At 41.5% G+C, this 16,226-nt stretch overlaps 3 protein-coding genes across 3 annotated transcripts; 2 read left to right on the top strand and 1 right to left on the bottom strand.

The window, feature by feature from the left end:
- Positions 1-1,206: 1,206 nt before the first annotated feature.
- lrrc10 (leucine rich repeat containing 10) lies at positions 1,207-2,499 on the top strand. The gene is made up of 2 exons (XM_030732428.1): positions 1,207-1,365; positions 1,546-2,499. The coding sequence occupies exon 2, from the start codon at positions 1,621-1,623 to the stop codon at positions 2,488-2,490; it is 870 nt and encodes a 289-aa protein (XP_030588288.1). The 5' UTR covers positions 1,207-1,365; positions 1,546-1,620; the 3' UTR covers positions 2,491-2,499.
- A 3,533-nt stretch (positions 2,500-6,032) lies between these two features.
- On the bottom strand, positions 6,033-8,855 carry LOC115781371 (seipin-like). Its single transcript, XM_030731002.1, has one exon. The coding sequence runs from the start codon at positions 8,470-8,472 to the stop codon at positions 7,222-7,224; it is 1,251 nt and encodes a 416-aa protein (XP_030586862.1). The 5' UTR covers positions 8,473-8,855; the 3' UTR covers positions 6,033-7,221.
- On the top strand, positions 8,724-15,839 carry fnbp4 (formin binding protein 4). Its single transcript, XM_030730996.1, has 17 exons — positions 8,724-8,925; positions 9,407-9,478; positions 9,594-9,724; positions 10,178-10,352; positions 10,679-10,826; positions 10,921-11,023; positions 11,116-11,460; positions 11,539-11,731; positions 11,829-11,968; positions 12,048-12,152; positions 12,498-12,631; positions 13,628-13,797; positions 13,929-14,233; positions 14,334-14,451; positions 14,627-14,820; positions 15,008-15,165; positions 15,309-15,839. The coding sequence occupies exons 1-17, from the start codon at positions 8,802-8,804 to the stop codon at positions 15,397-15,399; spliced, it is 2,706 nt and encodes a 901-aa protein (XP_030586856.1). The 5' UTR covers positions 8,724-8,801; the 3' UTR covers positions 15,400-15,839.
- Positions 15,840-16,226: the final 387 nt, after the last annotated feature.

The following is a 16,226-nucleotide window of genomic DNA, read 5'->3' as shown; positions in this document are numbered from 1 at the left end:
AAACTGTTCATAGCCCACATGAAATGGGTAGTTTAGAGAAGCCTGGCAGCCTGGGGCATTTTAAAGTGGACCTTCAGGAGCTAACACTGTTTGCAATGGCATAAATTAATCATTGAGCTTGGAAAACAGCAGCTTCACATGAGTTTCATATGGCCCGGAAACTTAAAACCACATTGTATGGACTTCCTCAGCAGATGGAGTCGTGAGGCTGTTATACAGATCCTTTACCAGTTTGATTTATATTGTTTAGTAAACCATCAATCGTCATTATTTATCTGTTGAAGAAAGCAACTAGACACAACTGAAAGCTTTGGAAACAACAAGTAAGCCTAGTGCATGGAGGAAAATAGATGTTTTTATAGCAGGAAAAGCAGGTATAAAATGAATGATTCATTTCCATTCCATTCCAGTTGCTTCACCCTGGAACCATATATTATATCTGTGCTTTCCCTTCCATGAGATATCCAGGTTTCTGCCATGAACAAGGTCTGTTAGTCACACCGTTCTGCCCTGGCAGTAAGTGGCTGCAGGAAAGTGATAAAAACAGCGTGTCGGTGAGTGAAAGCAGAGGAGGGTCAACTTTTGCCCCCTCAGATAAGAACAATAAAATCCCTTACTAATTTTATCTAGTTGCAAAATAGCCCTAATGAAGATATGCAAGATACCATGGGCAGTTCACACTTCAGCTATGATATGCAGCTTACTTCCAGTTCAGAATATTCTACTTTAAGCAATCACCGTGATTGCCTGGATTTGGAAGATCTTTAGAGTTGCTATTTCGTGACTTCAAGTTGACCTCATATCCAAGCATATACAATCTGGCATTGGCAAAACAGAGATCTACACTGGAGTACACCTCTTGTCCTCATGCCATCGTTTTCAATTCTTGAAGATATATTAAAGTAAATAATTCTGAAATATAAGTATAAAACCCCCTCTCTGGTCTCCCTGCAAACACTGGCAAAGTGTTGAGAAAATTTCACTTGTTGAGCACAGTGTCTCACACCCAGGACTGCATCTGGGATGGTTATAACAGAATGCAAATTAGCTTTATTGGTCTTTCATCACAAAACACTTCTGCTTATCTATGTCACCCTGCCCCTCCCTGTTTCTCTCTCTCCCACCTCTGTCATCTCAGAGAAGAAGAGGGGAAAGTCATTAGGCACAAATGGGGAGGAGAGAGCTGGTGGTTGCTATAGCCATGAGAGTAAGGGCAGAGCTTGGAGCCACTGAGAGATAGTGACTGCAATGGGAAATATCTGCCCAGGGAATACAGTAAGTTTTCAGCTCATTAAGTTGGATAAACAAATGGCTTACTCTAGGAGATACTGGGAGTGATGGATATCATCAGGAAGACATTAGAAAGTAGGTATTTTGAATTCTTCGTATTACCATCTTAACACAGTGCTTTTGTTTTATTTTTTTTAACTTGACACAACACCTCCTTTATTCTATTAAAAGATGTAATTCATCAATTGGTGTACCATGCTCCTGCCCATGCTGTTGCATGATTTCACTGTTGCATTTTTCTTTTTAATTATCAAGATCAATAAATACAGAGGGGAAGTGGAGGCTCACTAATGGGACACCATGAAATTCACTTGAAGACAGAGGAAATTGATGTGGAGTAAAAGTGGTGTGTCAGAGACAGTAAGAAAGATGGGCAATGCCATGAGAAGTATTCTCGCCTTCATTCCTTCTGAGCGCTGTCAGCGTTTCTTAGTTGGGGACCTGAAGGAGATGCCACTAGATCGGACGCTGGACCTGAGTAGCCGGCAGCTGCGTAAACTGCCTGTTGCTGCCTGTGTCTTCAATGAGTTGGTGAAGCTATACCTGAGTGACAATAATCTAAGCAGCTTACCAGCTGAAGTGCAGAGCCTGAGAAATCTGCAGCTCCTGGCCCTTGACTTTAACTGCTTCGAGGAGCTCCCTTTAGCTATATGCAGGTTGCCCCAGCTCAGCATCCTTTACTTGGGTAATAACAGGCTTTATCACCTCCCCATAGAGCTGAGAGAGCTTAGGGAACTCAGCACTCTGTGGCTGGAAACTAATTGCTTCACTATTTTCCCTAAGGTGGTTTGTGAGCTCTCAAATCTCAAGACCCTACACCTTGGATATAACCAGATACGGAGTTTACCCAAAGAATTTGGACAACTGCAAGAGCTGCGAAGTATCTGGCTTGCTGGGAACCAGCTGTCAGAGTTCCCACCAGTGTTGCTTGAAATGCATTCTCTGGCTGTTATTGATGTGGACCGGAACAGAATACGCTATTTCCCTAGCCTTTCTCACATGCAGGGGTTAAAACTTGTCATCTATGACCACAACCCCTGTGTTAATGCCCCAGCAGTGGCTGAAGGAGTCAAAAGGGTTGGGCGCTGGGCTGATAGCTCAGATGATGAGCAGGAAGATGTCAGTTCAAAAGCAGCAAGTGAGACTACAGCTGAGGTTGTGGAAATCCATCCTGAGGAGCAACACAACATTCAAGGTTAAAGACCAAAGTGACCTTCAGCTGTGGTGAGGTGGAACTGACTGGCTACTCTCTTGAGTGGCGTCCTGGAGCACTTAAAGCAGAGTGGCATGACAAATACTGTGAGGGTGATGGTATTTGGTCCATATATGGTAAAGCCAATCATTTTAAAGGGAGAGTTCACTTCTAAAATCAAAGCTGCACACACTCCCCCTGGCCTGTTGCACCACTTGTCTATCATATTGTTTTAGTGCGAGTTGCCCAATTTAGGAGATATCAGAAATGTTTGCATTTTCTTAACTATAATGGAAATATGTCTTCGAACTATGTGTTTGATTTTGGACTGAACTGTCCCTATAAAGGCCACAATGTAATACATTCCAACATGTATACTATGTAATTTGAATCATGAAATAAAATATTAACTGTATAAAATATTTAAAAAAAACTGCATGCCTTGAAAAGATCAATTGCAACACCATAAATTGTCAATCATTTTCACTAATAGTACATTTTGTACATTTTCTAATTTATCTTATGGTGCAAGACATTTTCCTTGGGAATGTTACATGTATTAAAGTGTTTCTGATTTGGCAAGTTTTAATTTCTACTTCTACATAAATAAGTTGTGTGCTTGCAGGGCAATGTGTCAAAACAGACATCAAGATTATTCTAGTAGATCGACTATGCAGTTGTTGCTGTCCAGTCATCTGAAAATTTGTTTGTAAGCATTAAGTAGATACAAAACCATCTTTATTACTCAGCATAAGTCGTTGTTTGTGAGTTCTGATTTTACAGATGCAAAAAATGCTGGAACATCTTGTTCCAGCATTGTGAGATAGTATCTGCACCTGCTGAGGCTAAAAACAGGATTTTAATACAAGTGATGGATGGTTTAAGTCAATTAGTGCACTCTGTATCCAGACCAATGCATAATTCATCGACTAGATTGGGGCTGTGGCTTTGAATAAAGACTGCTAATGGGCCATAATGTTGTCACCGTAAGGTTCTGGTTTGAAACAGATTATGCATGCAATTTTGCAATTCCCCCGTATACCAGGAAAATGTTCCATAAACAGGCTTAAAAGAATTCCACAATATATGATCTGAGCATTTGGAATCTTTTTAAACAAAATATTTAAAAAAAAAAAAAAAAGACTAAAAGGGTTTAAAATTGTTTATTTTACTGGAAATGTGATTATTTCAGACTGATTATCTTTGCTTCCACCTTTCAAAGATCTCTATATTATTATATAATTTTTTTAGATCTTGATTTCAGACTAGCTTTTACTTTGGTCCTATTGTATTTTGTTTTATTGAGCTACATACCAATCTACTTAAGTAATTTCTTATGTTTTGTGTTTAACAATTTTTAATTGTTGTAACAAAGGAATAAAATGATCTAATCTTATCTAACATAGCAACTATTTTTTTGCATATCTCTTTAGGTAAGTCCAAAGGTTTGACGAATATATAACCATCTTTTTCTTTTGTCATTCAAAAGTACTCACACCTAAAATCAATCAACAGTGTAGGTGTGAAAACATTTGGGATTTTGGTGCCCTATTGGGTTCATAACAAAATCAGACCTCCTGTGAAGTTGCAGGACTTTTTGCAAACCAATGTTTGCCATGGTATTATACACTGCCTGGCCAAAAAAAAAAGTCGCCACCTGGATTTAACTAAGCAAATAGGTATGAGTCTCCTATTGGATAATTACTGCATGGGTGATTATCTTTCAGCTGGCAACAAGTTATTTAACCCCAACTGGTGCAATGAGTTGCTTCTCATTTCTTAAACAACCATGTCGAAAGACACATTGCGTGGTCGTGGAAAAGATGTCAGTCTGTTTGAGAAGGGTCAAATCATTGGCATGCATCAAGCAGAGAAAACATCTAAGGAGATTGCAGAAACTACTAAAATTGGGTTAAGAACTGTCCAATGCATTAAAAACTGGAAGGATAGTGGGGACCCATCGTCTTCGAGGAAGACATGTAGCCGGAAAAAAATCCTGAATGAAATCCTGGTGAAATCAAATCGAAGAAAAGCAACAGCACTCAGAGCTATGTTTAATAGTGAAAGTAAGAGCATTTCCACACGCACAATGCCAAGGGAACTCAAGGGATTGGGACTGAACAGCTGTGTAGCCTTAAGAAAACCACTGATCAGTGAGGCTAACCAGGAAAAAAAGGCTTCAATTTGCTAGGGAGCATAAAGATTGGACTCTGGAGCAATGGAAGAAGGTCATGTGGTCTGATGAGTCCAGATTTACCCTGTTCTAGAGTGATGGGCGCGTCAGGGTAAAAAGAGAGGCTGGTAGAGTGATGCACCCATCATGCCTAGTCCCTACTGTACAAGCCTGTGGGGGCAGTGCTATGATCTGGGGTTGCTGCAGTTGGTCAGGTCTAGGTTCAGCAACATTATGTGCTCAAAGAATGAGGTCAGCTGACTACCTGAATATACTGAATGACCAGGTTATTCCATCAATGGATTTTTATTTCCCCGATGACACGGGCATATTCCAAGATGACAATGCCAGGATTCATTGGGCTCAAATTGTGAAAGAGTGGTTCTGGGAGCATGAGACATCATTTTCAGACATGGATTGGCCACCACAGAGTCCAGACCTCAACCCCATTGAGAATCTTTGGGATGTGTTGGAGAAGGCTTTGTGCAGTGGTCAGATTCTGCCATCATTACTGCAAGATCTGAAAAATGAATGCAACACTGGATGGAAATAAATCTTGTGACACTGCAGAAGCTTACTGAAACAATGCCACAGCGAATGCATGCTGTAATCAAAGCTAAAGGCGGTTCAACGAAATATTAGTGTGACTTTCTTTTTTGGCCTGGCAGTGTATCTATGCTGAACTGTGACACACATATATATACAGATTTCATTCAAAAGCTGCAGATCAACTTAATTACTGCAAACCATATCAATTTTTATTTCTGCTCTCACTGCACACAAACACTTACCAACCACTTTATTAGGTACACTTTGCCAGTACCAGGTTGGACCCCCAACCTTCAGAGCTACCTTAACTCTTCTTTGCATAGATTCAACAAGGTGCTGGAAACATTCGTCAGACGTTGGTCACACAGTTGGTGCAGATTTGTTTGCTGCACACGTATGATCGAATCTCCTGTCCTATCACATCCCAAAGGTGCTCTATTGGATTGAGATCTGGTGACTGTGGAGGCCATTTGAGTACATTGAACTCATCGTCACGCTGAAGAAACCAGTTTGAGTTTTGTGGCGTGGTGCGTTATCCTGCTGGAAGGAGCCATCAAAAGATGCTTAGAATTTCCAACAATGATGATTTTAGATATATTACACATATAAGGGAGTGGATAAAAGGAAGTAGAAATATATTTTTGAAAGTTTAAAGTATTACAAATCTAGCATTCAAGACATATTTTTGGAGATTGATGACATATTTATCTTTTTTCATGTTTTTGACAAAAACTTTTAAAGAGAAGTTCTCAGATTTACATCTAAAAATTCCACATACTATGCAAAAATATTATAAAGTCAATCATCAGATTTCTCTATAGACAGAAATTTAGTTGGTAGCTAGAGCTGCTTTATTAGGGTGACAATGACAATTGTTTAATGCATAATGACACCTATTCATATCTTCTGAGGATACAAGATGACAGATTATAAGTGCATCATATTACATACATAAATACATAAATATTTTTGGTTCAAAATTCAACGTAAACACAATTTGCCCACTGCCTTTACTTCAGCTTACTTAGATACAAAGCGCCCCTGAAGTGCAGGTTAAAAACATGAAGACTGAGCCATACACAGTTCCCGCATCAGCTTAAATTCTACAGTAACCTTACTAATCTTTCTTATTCTGTATGGTTGTTAATGTTAAATAAAGAAAGTTTCAAACATATCAATAAACTTATAATAAACTTAAAATACCCATCTAAAATACTCTGGTCCTTGTTGCAATGAAAACAAAATACTTTGTTACAGTGCAAACTGCACTGTAACAGATACTTTATAATAAAGACCTTATGGAATGAACCACAACTGTATAAAAGAATCAAAGCTTTAACTAAACGTGCCACAGTAGGTAAGTCACATGGTACACTGAAACAGAACATGTATTTATAATATTAACCAAAAAAAAAAAGCATCAGCTTGCTTATATCCCTCAGGCTGGGCCCCTTGAACATTTTGCCATAAATGCCTTTTTTTTTTTTTTTTCCTTCAGCAAATTTCCCAAATCTTATTGCTCTCTGAAAGACCCTTTGAGAAAATGCAAAACTATCTTTTAGTTTTGTTTCAACTGCAGGGCATTTACATTAAAAAAAAATGGCTTTGTAAGAGTAACACATGAGCATGTTCAACTGACTTAAAAGGGTGTGTCAAGTTGTTTGCAAATATGTGATGACAGACAATACTGTTGGACAAGTCAGAGCTGGAATGTAGCACCTCCTGATGTGGGCAACAGTAAATAAACATTAAACAACAAAGTTAAGGCTTGTGTGCAGAAGAAAGAAATAAGCAGAACTAAGAGTTACAAAGTAACTCTTGTCAAACCAAAACAATCAGTGTACCAGCTAAAGCAACACGGTTAATAGATTATTGTCATGTGAATTTAGTCCAACTGTAACAGTAGGTATGCTTCAGTCTATCACCACCTGCCAACTCACATTCAGGCTGCTAAAGAATGATAATGCAACATACAAGCATATCCTACAGGTACTGTAACTGTGTGAGGTGACAGGGTTCAAAGACTCATCCATGGTCCAGGTCTCTGCCGGAGAACTGTGTTACCCAGCTGAGGTGATGAACTCTCATCAGACTCATGAGACTCCTCTTCCTTGCTATCTGGGACATCAGGCCCCAAGGAATCTGGGATTACAGAGGCATCCTTTGACAGCTCTGCAGCTGTGCCATCCTCCTGGAATTCAGATGACTCATTCACAGATCCAGTCATTTTAGCAGCATTGAGTTCCTTCTGAGAGTTTTCCCTCTCCATGCGCTTTCGGACCTCCTCTCTCCTCTGCTGGATGCGGGTGTCGTCTCCCATCATAACCCTGACTCTCACTTGGTCTGGAGGCCAGAGACCACCCCATATAAACTGCAGGTAGCTAAACAGCACAATAACACTGAGGAAGGCAAAGTTGGTCGCCACGCCAATCACTGCAGACATCAGGGGGAAGTTATACAGAACATACCGAATACCAGTGAAGTAAGCATGGATACGGAGCTGAGATGAGTAGATCTGAACCTGTTTCGAGTGGATCTCAATGACTGCACCAACAGTGGGTTGATAAGCATTGGTCTTGTAATCTGAGAAGAGCTCCACCTCTATGAGCTGCTTCTGCTCAGCCATCCCAGTGAGGAGGAGAGGGGCGAACACTAAGGTACTCAGGGTCTGCAGAAGCTTGGAGCGGTAATGCAGCATTGTAGATCTTCCAATTGATGAGACAGTCTTCCCACCCTTGGTATAACAAGACATCTTTACCATGAACATACCCAGCTGTTCATTCACTGGCGACTCAGGCATCTCCAACTCCAAAGATATTTGGTAAGGCTGGCCATTGGCCATCACCTGGTCTCTGTCATTCTTCATGAAAGAGATGTTGGCTGTGGGGAAGGAGCAAAGTGTCGACTCTGAGGCATCACAGTCAGCAGTGTAGTAGAAATGTACAGGGGTGGAGAAGCTCACAGTGGGCATGTAAGAGTAATAGAAGCTCCCATAGAGAAAGATGGACACCCAGAGCAGCAACACTAGGACGCAAAAAAGGATGGCTGCCTGAAGTAATGTTCGTCGGGCTTTGAGGAGAGTGACAGCTGCCACATCGTGCAGCCAGTGCAGAAGTGGTCCCATGGCACCTCCTAACGTTTCTGATCCGGAACTCACCGACCTTCTTCTGGACCTGGTTTGGACAGTCGTTCCTTCTTCGAGTCCAGCGGACTGCTGCCTCAGCGGTGGTTCCCTACCTTCATGCATCAGTGGGTGGGTCCCCTCCATAACCGTGTAATCGCTTATCTTCTCCCTCCATGTCAAGATTGTTTAACAAGCTACACGCTAACTGAGATGGGTATAACTACGAAGTAAAATTCTAGACAAACACCAATATCCTGCTCTTCTAAAGTCTGGACCCTGTTGGTTTCTACTACTCCAGACTGTTTTTAAGTTAGCAGCTTAGCTTGCCGGTTACATAGTGAATTTCCGTTGAGAGGCTCTGCTGCACTCAAAACGCTACCCCGTGACCCGGAAATAAAAACCTTTTGTGCCAGCTCGAAGCAGCAGCGCAGACCAAAGCAGCGAAGGAAGCAGGCCTCGAGACCTAAACAGAGATGGGGAAGAAAAGTCGTCTGGCTGGAGGAGCAGTCGGTCGGAGAACTATATTGCAGCTCTCCCCACCCGGGAACCGCGGCGGGAATGTTGGAGAGAGGGAAGAAGCGCCGTCGGGATCTGATGGTATTTTATCTCAGTAGCATGTTAGCTGCAGGCTAGCCTAATGCTAAGTGTCTGAGGTGCGAAGAGCGGGCCCACCTTGTTAAAAAAATAAAATAAAATAATGCAGGCGATTGTTATTTAGCTGCCCAGTTAGTTAACATCTGGTATAAATATATACCGTTACTGAGAAGCATCTAGCTGAGAAATGTCGTGTCTAAAAACATTTTCTGGATTTAGATTCCACCAGAAACTGTGGCTAGTGCGCTAAGCTAGCGGTTAGGTGAACACCATCAGATTGCCTTCCAAAACAAGGCTTGTCTGTGTTAAGAGACAGGATCAACATACCCAAAAGAAATGGGTGAAAAATCGATGTGATCGTTATCCTTTAGCTGTTATGTCTTTTATTTAGCTCATGTATGCCCATGATGCTAACAGCTACAACTTGCTGCAGAAAATGTTGAAGCTCAGCTTTAAATTGTTTTTGTTTTTTTTCCCCCCCCAGATGAACAGGACGGGGATGGGCACAGATTTGTAAGACGCACAAATATGAAGGCTCCAGCAGTAAAAGCTACAGGTGAAATATCTTTTTTCTTTTTGTGTGTATGTGTGTGGCTTCAGTGATTCTCAAGCAGCGGATTCAAGAAATTATTTAATTTGATTGAAAAAAGCTGTTTTGCTTTCACTTTTAGAGGGTTTGTCCTTGCTCGGAGCCTATGAGGATAGCGATGAAGAGGATCCCGGAGATTCTCACCACTCAGCTGCAATTTCTCAACACAATCAGTCAGGTGACATCGACAGTACGCTGGCTAATTTCATGGCTGTAAGTATGATGAAATACTTTAACTCCGTTTTGTATTGTTTATGTTGAGCTCATAGAAGTATAGTAGAATTCATGACAAATAAGTTGAAGTCAACTCCTACTTTATAACATAAAGTTTTGGGTTCATAATAGCAAGAAAAGCAGTGTTATTTCAGCTGTCCACTGGCCTTTGTCAGGTTCAAAATTAAGTTATTTATGATAATGAAAATGTAGTAGTTCACATGTTGAGAGAAGCCATATCAGTAAAAAAGAATTTTGGTGAACACATTGGGTCTCTCTATCATGTTAAATATTTTTCCTAATTATTTTTTTTAAATCAGTTATGTATGTATGTTTTAGACCCTTTGAGCTCATCATTAATTAATTAATGAATTCATCTTTATTAAGCCTGGTGCTTTAAAGTGTGTGGTTTACTCATGCAACTAAAAACATGTTGGTCTTTTCTGGTTGCAGGAAATTGATGCCATCACAACTCAGCCAAGTTCAGATGATGCACCATCTCATCAGACAGTTCCAAATGATGCTCCACCCAGACCTGAAGTTAATACTCAGCAACCAGCTGCTGGTGAAGGACAGAATCAGCAAAGCACAGATTTTGAGTACAATACTCAATACTCACTAGCTGGCGGTAACTATCTCTGCTGCACTGACAGATCAAGTGTGCATGTCCTTAGTGAACTGATTTCTTTCTCAAAAATAATTCTATATATAATTATTATATGATAAGAAAACAGTAATTTTCTGATGTTAGTTGCTGGATTACATAGAGACCGATCACAAAGTGGTTACTTTCAAGAGAGACTTTTTTGATATTGCTGTCTACTGGCCACTTTTAACATAGCATATTTTTTTTAGATACTTTCTTACTCTAAATGTTTTTTTGTTTTTGTGGGAAGAACAATATTTAGACATTGTGTTTAAAAAAAACCAATCACACATTTACTTGTATTTCAGTGGGTGTAGAGATGGGAGACTGGCAGGAAGTGTGGGATGAGAACTCTGGCTGCTATTATTACTGGAACACACTGACCAATGAAGTGTCCTGGGAGCTGCCACACTACCTAGCTGATCAGGTGCAAAGCCTGGGGCAGTATGCCAACAGGTATGAGAAACTAATAAGAGTATTAAGCAAAGTTTGTGAAGATCGTGATTATGTTTGACACCTGATAATTGTGTTTTGTACTTTTCTTTTGTAGCTCGAGTGTCAATGGCAATGGTACAGCTCATGCAGGTTATTACACAGAAGAAAACACTGTATCTGCTGCCACCACAACATCAGCAAAAGAGACAAAAGCAAAGGCATGTTTCACCTATGTCCAGCACAAATTTGGATTGGCTCGTTACTGTTTTAAATAGTCTTTTAAATATGCCTTCCTCTTTTTTTGATAAAGGAGGTAATTGAGAGCGTGGTAGGCCTCACAAGTGAAGAGGAAGAGCGTCGGGGAGTTGCTGCAGCTCTCCTTGCTCCTCTGATCCCCACCGAAGTGAAGGAATCAGAAGAGAAATGGAGGAAAAGACTGCTTAAAGGCTTGGATGAGAGTGAGAACAGCTTGGATTCTGATGCAGAGGGCATTCGTCTTGCAGAATCTCCCTCTACACCTGTGAGGGACTCAGACTCCACTCCCACCGTCCAGAAAGATGTTTGTATCAAGAAGCAATCTGGAGACAACTCTGAAGGAGAGGAGGAGACAGAAGAGGACACAATGGAGTTGGAACTTGCTCTGGAAAGGAAAAAGGTGTGTATTTAATGCAGCTCAGGAATATTTTTGAAGCGTTCTTGTGGCGCATAGAATAATCAAAGAGTTGACTCTTAGGCTGAGCTACGGGCACTGGAGGAAGGTGACGTGAGTGCTGGGGGCTCCAGTCCTTGTTCTGAGAATAGCCAAGAAGCCTCCGGTCCTCGTGGTGTCCTGCAGAAGAAGAACCGGTGGAAGACTTCTTTTCTCAGTGCTGCCAGCCCCGACTCTAACAGTAGAGGCTCAGATCTACCAGATAACACAGAGACAGGTGATTTCTAACATTAACATGACACACATGACAGGAGTAGGTGAAGTAACGCAAACAAATGGTAGATTCTACATACTGACTCTCTTGTGTCTGGTAGCACTTCCTAAAGTCTTGGAAAGTGTTGTGGATGGAGAAGACAAGGAAACTGACAACTCTGAGGACAAAGTGGATTCAAAATCTTCCGTGAAGGAGGAGGGGGAGATGTCCGAGCTCAAAGAAGAAACACCTGAGCTCAAGGTAACAACAATGTTACTGTTGTTAACCATAGTAATTGTGATACTCTCTTTTGGACATATTTTGATGTTGAAAAATGTAGTTTCAGATTGGTGAACTGGCAAACACCTTAATCAGCAAGATGGAGTTCCTGGGGATAAACAAGAAAGGGATTTCAAACTTTCAGTTGCTTCTGCTCCAAACTGAGGTGCGTGAATATTAGTTAATTTTCTACGCAATATTATCGTAACTTACAGTTGCAGCTTTTCTAGTGTGACTTTTAAAATATCTAACAGTTAATTTTGTTTCACATAATTTTGCACTGGCATGTGGTAGTATTTAATATTTAAAATCTTCATAATAATCCATCATAAGGTGCCATTCTGGAAACTTACTATAATTACTCTTCCATATTACTCATCTATCCTGCGGCTCTTCTGTCCTCATCTGTCTTGTGAACCCTTTACTGATACTTTATGGGCTTTTATCTCATCCATGTCTCTGTCCCTCCCCTCTCTCTTCTTTTGCACTTTGTTTAATTTATTTTTTCCAGACACGGGTTGCTGATTGGAGGGAGGGCGCACTGAATGGAGTCTATCTTCGCCGCCGGCTGCAAGAAGCTGCCGAACACATAAAATATTACGAACTTAACGCCACCCCTAAAGGCTGGTCCTGCCACTGGGACAGGTACGCGCTCCTTTCCTTTCACATCTCTAAACTCCCCCGCCCCCCAAAAATCTTACCGTGTGACTACACATCCCCCAGTGCTGAGGTTGCAGACTTTGTAACATGACTTGAGGAGAAACTTAACCAGTCCAAGTGGATCAAAATACTTACCAGAAACAGACTCTTCAGGTTTTTGTGATGCAATCCTTGCATATACTGATAAGGGAGCATCCACTCTGGGCCTGCCTGCTTCGTGTTAAATATACCTGCCACAGAGAGGACTCTTTGTCCCTGTAACAGACTCTTAAGCCCTTTGTTGTAAAAGGGCATTTGTAGACTGATTATGGGTCCAGACAGTGGAAATTTGAGAGGGGGTGTATGGTAGGAAGGTTTGGTTGCGTGGGACAGCTTTGCACTTTACAGGACTACAACCCCCAGAATGCAATGCAGAAAGAGTGATGTCCTGGAAGCGACGAGTGTCACGCATCAAATAAAAGGTGAAGATGGAGCAATGACGGGAATCCAGCAGGTCAGACCAACTCTATTTCATATGTTTTCCTGTTTTTTATTTACTTCTTTCTGATGTAAAATGAGTTGAATGTGTGCTTATTTTTTTGACCTATGGTTGTTGTTTCTGATGATGATGATGATGATGATAATGGTGCTTCCTCCCTGGCGTCTTCCTGTGTCTGGGAGGGAATGGTTGTCTAACACAAAACAAATGTGACAACCATGGTGTGAGCTGCTGAATGGTGCTTTCAGGACCTAGAGATGATTTGTTTTGTTTATTTATTCCTGAGAGCAAGGTGGGTTCCCTATCCACATCCATAACCACACTCTAATTTGGCCCTTGTTCAGGACAGCTAAAACCACTGTCCATACAACATTCCTCGTCCCTAACTGTGGCCATTATGTCCACTCCCTTGCCCTTCTGTCCCAGGGTATCATGCTACACGGCAAGTCTCAAGACCAGTGGTTGAGACTTTTGCCTTCTATCTCTGTTGTCCCACTCTCTAGAGAGCACAGGCGGTATTTCTATGTGAAGGACCGGACCGGTGCCTCCCAGTGGGATTTTCCATCAGAGGAGGACAAGGAGGAGGACCTGAAAGACAGCCAAAGTACCCAGACACAGACTTCGAGCCAGGGGGATGCCAAAACATCTGTATCAGCAGCTGGCGGTGTCACAGGTCAGTCTATTACTGCCGCTGTTGATCTTAGACTTAGACTTAGATCTTAGACTGTGTGTTTGGTAAATATTACTTTGCTGTAAGTGCTTACTAATGTTACCTCCCCTTTTTTTTTTTCTTTTTAAAAAAAGGAGCTTCTACATATCCCTCTGTTGTCCCACCACCACTACCCCCTCAGCCCAGTGCATCATCCTTCTGGTCCCCATCCCAACCTCCGCTTCCTGACAGCCCTCCTCCACCATCCAACTACCCCCCGCCTCCTCCTCTTCCACCAGGCTCACCACCTCCACCACCTCCCCCTCCTGACAGCGATGGAGAGATCATGGAGGTGGAGATGGAGATGGATGATGACAATGATGAAGAGCCTCCAGCCCCTGGAACTGAGGAAGATGGCAGTGGGAAGCCTCCTTTGCCCCCAGGCTCTGTTAGCATCAAGGTGTGGAAGTAGTTAAGTTTTTTTTTTCTTAAATTAGTGTTTTCATCTTTTCAGGACAACAGTAGCCAGCACCTTTTTATCATAATTGTCCTTCACACAGGCTGTCGAGTCGGCGGGTGCCTTGGGGAAGGGTCAGAAACGTAAAGCTGGTCAGATGAATAAAGCCATTACAATTGGGAGCAGTCCCATTCTGTACACCCAGCCAGCTGCCAGTGCAGGTAAAAAAAAAAAAAAAAAAAACCCAAAACAAACAGTGTCTACACACAACTTCTACACTACATGTTTATCATGAGAGCAAAATGCAAAGCTACACTGAATAAGTGACAATACATGTACACAACTGGCTACATTATTGGGTAAACCAATAGCTATAATGTTTCTCTTTGTCTGCAGCCCCTCTTATGTCAGCAGCTGCCTACTGGGGTATGCCGGCTGTCACTGCCCCTTTGGTCCCTTGTGAACCTCCAGCCCCACCTGTCCCAGCCTTACCTCCACAACCACCACTGCCACCATCCCTGCCACCCTTTGAACCTCCTGGGGCCAAAGCTCTGCCCACAGACAAGAGCAAGAAAACCAAAAAGGATAAGGTTAGTATTGGAGTTAAAATTGATTGTCCAAGGAGCGTTTCATTTTAGTGTTATCATGGTTTGTCTTTTGCTGAAGAGTGAATGTTCTTAAGTAATTTCCTTTTCCATGAAGGCATCCTTGTGACCAAGTACTTAAATGTGACATTCAGAACATGCAGTTCAAGTTTTCCTTTTCCTCTGTGTGTAGCCCAAGAAAAGTAAGACCAAAATGCCTTCTCTGGTGAAGAAGTGGCAGAGTATACAGAAGGAGTTAGACGAGGAAGAAAAGAGCAGCTCCAGTGATGACGATAGAGATCTGCTCAACAAGAAGAGTATCGAGGAGTGGAAGCAACAACAGCTCGTGACGTATGTGGTTATACCTTCTTCTTTCACTTTAGGTTTAAATGAGCTTTACTTGTCTGTCACTGACTCCCAGTTTTCTCCCAGTTTTCTCCCAGTTTTACTGTTATTTCAGTTTTTGTGACTACAGCTGTTTTTCAATTTTACAGAGGAAAAGCTTCAAAGAATGCCAACTTTGAGGCACTTCCTGAAGACTGGCGGGAACGCCTGAAGAAACGGAAGATGATGAATAGCACGTAACATTGAGTCTGGGTCATACACTGCCCAGAAAATGTTTTTAAAACCACTCCAACCACTATCATTAGGTTATCCTTCTCCAGCTTAGGTTTTTCTTTAAAGATCTGTGGACTTCATCACAGACAGAAAACAGTTGAAGACATTTAGAAGCCCTTACATGGCAGGCCATTCACACAGAGGGGTTTGAATGTCCTCTTGGTTTTTCTAACAAATGTAAATGTGCCAAATGTCTTGAGTGAATCAGTACGTTGGTATTTCATGGCTATTTTGTATAGCTTCATGTAGATGACCGCCAGGTTGTTTTGCAGGACTGTTTATTTTATTGAGCATTTTTACAGTGTTGTATATAAAATGTATAATGGGATAAGCCATGTTTGTGGAATGGGTGGGAACTTCATTGAACTTGTACATTTTGTAAAAAGTTATTAAAAAATCTTTCCAAAGCTGTTAGTCTTTTTTTTTTCTTTTCTTTTTTTTGTGCTTTCTGGATAAACCAATACAAAGGCTGGCTCTGTGGTTGTCTGCCAACTGGACACGTTTGAAGCTGTGGAAGAGAGGAGGTTACTGTAGAAACTGTTATCCATCTTGGGTGACTGACCACCCTCTGCACCCGCTACTGGAGAGGCAGTGGAGCACCTTTAAACTCTGCATATATATAGGAGATCTTTAAACACAGGATAATTAGGCATAAAAGCATGTCATTAAAAATCAAACATCTACAACTCAGTGTAGTCACTTGCAGATTATTTAAATGTGCCTTAAACTCATGTATTGAGACCAGGTCCTTAAGTTTAGGGTCTTTTTATCCAGTTATGACACATAATATACAG

Source organism: Archocentrus centrarchus, chromosome 6 (genome assembly GCF_007364275.1).
Source record: "Archocentrus centrarchus isolate MPI-CPG fArcCen1 chromosome 6, fArcCen1, whole genome shotgun sequence".
NCBI lineage: Eukaryota > Metazoa > Chordata > Actinopteri > Cichliformes > Cichlidae > Archocentrus > Archocentrus centrarchus.
The sequence above is the reverse complement of the archived record's forward strand: the minus strand, read 5'-3'. Positions and strand labels throughout refer to the sequence as shown.

What these genes read in the sequence shown, in the direction of transcription:
- lrrc10 (XM_030732428.1), top strand. Translation starts at nt 1,621, where the DNA reads ATGTGGAGTAAAAGTGGTGTGTCAGAGACAGTAAGAAAGATGGGCAAT.
- fnbp4 (XM_030730996.1), top strand. Translation starts at nt 8,802, where the DNA reads ATGGGGAAGAAAAGTCGTCTGGCTGGAGGAGCAGTCGGTCGGAGAACT. An exon ending in AAGAAACACCTGAGCTCAAG is followed by an intron (nt 11,969 to 12,047) that starts GTAACAACAATG and finishes TGAAAAATGTAG; the next exon opens with TTTCAGATTGGTGAACTGGC. An exon ending in TGGTCCTGCCACTGGGACAG is followed by an intron (nt 12,632 to 13,627) that starts GTACGCGCTCCT and finishes CCCACTCTCTAG; the next exon opens with AGAGCACAGGCGGTATTTCT.
- LOC115781371 (XM_030731002.1), bottom strand. Translation starts at nt 8,472, where the DNA reads ATGGAGGGGACCCACCCACTGATGCATGAAGGTAGGGAACCACCGCTG.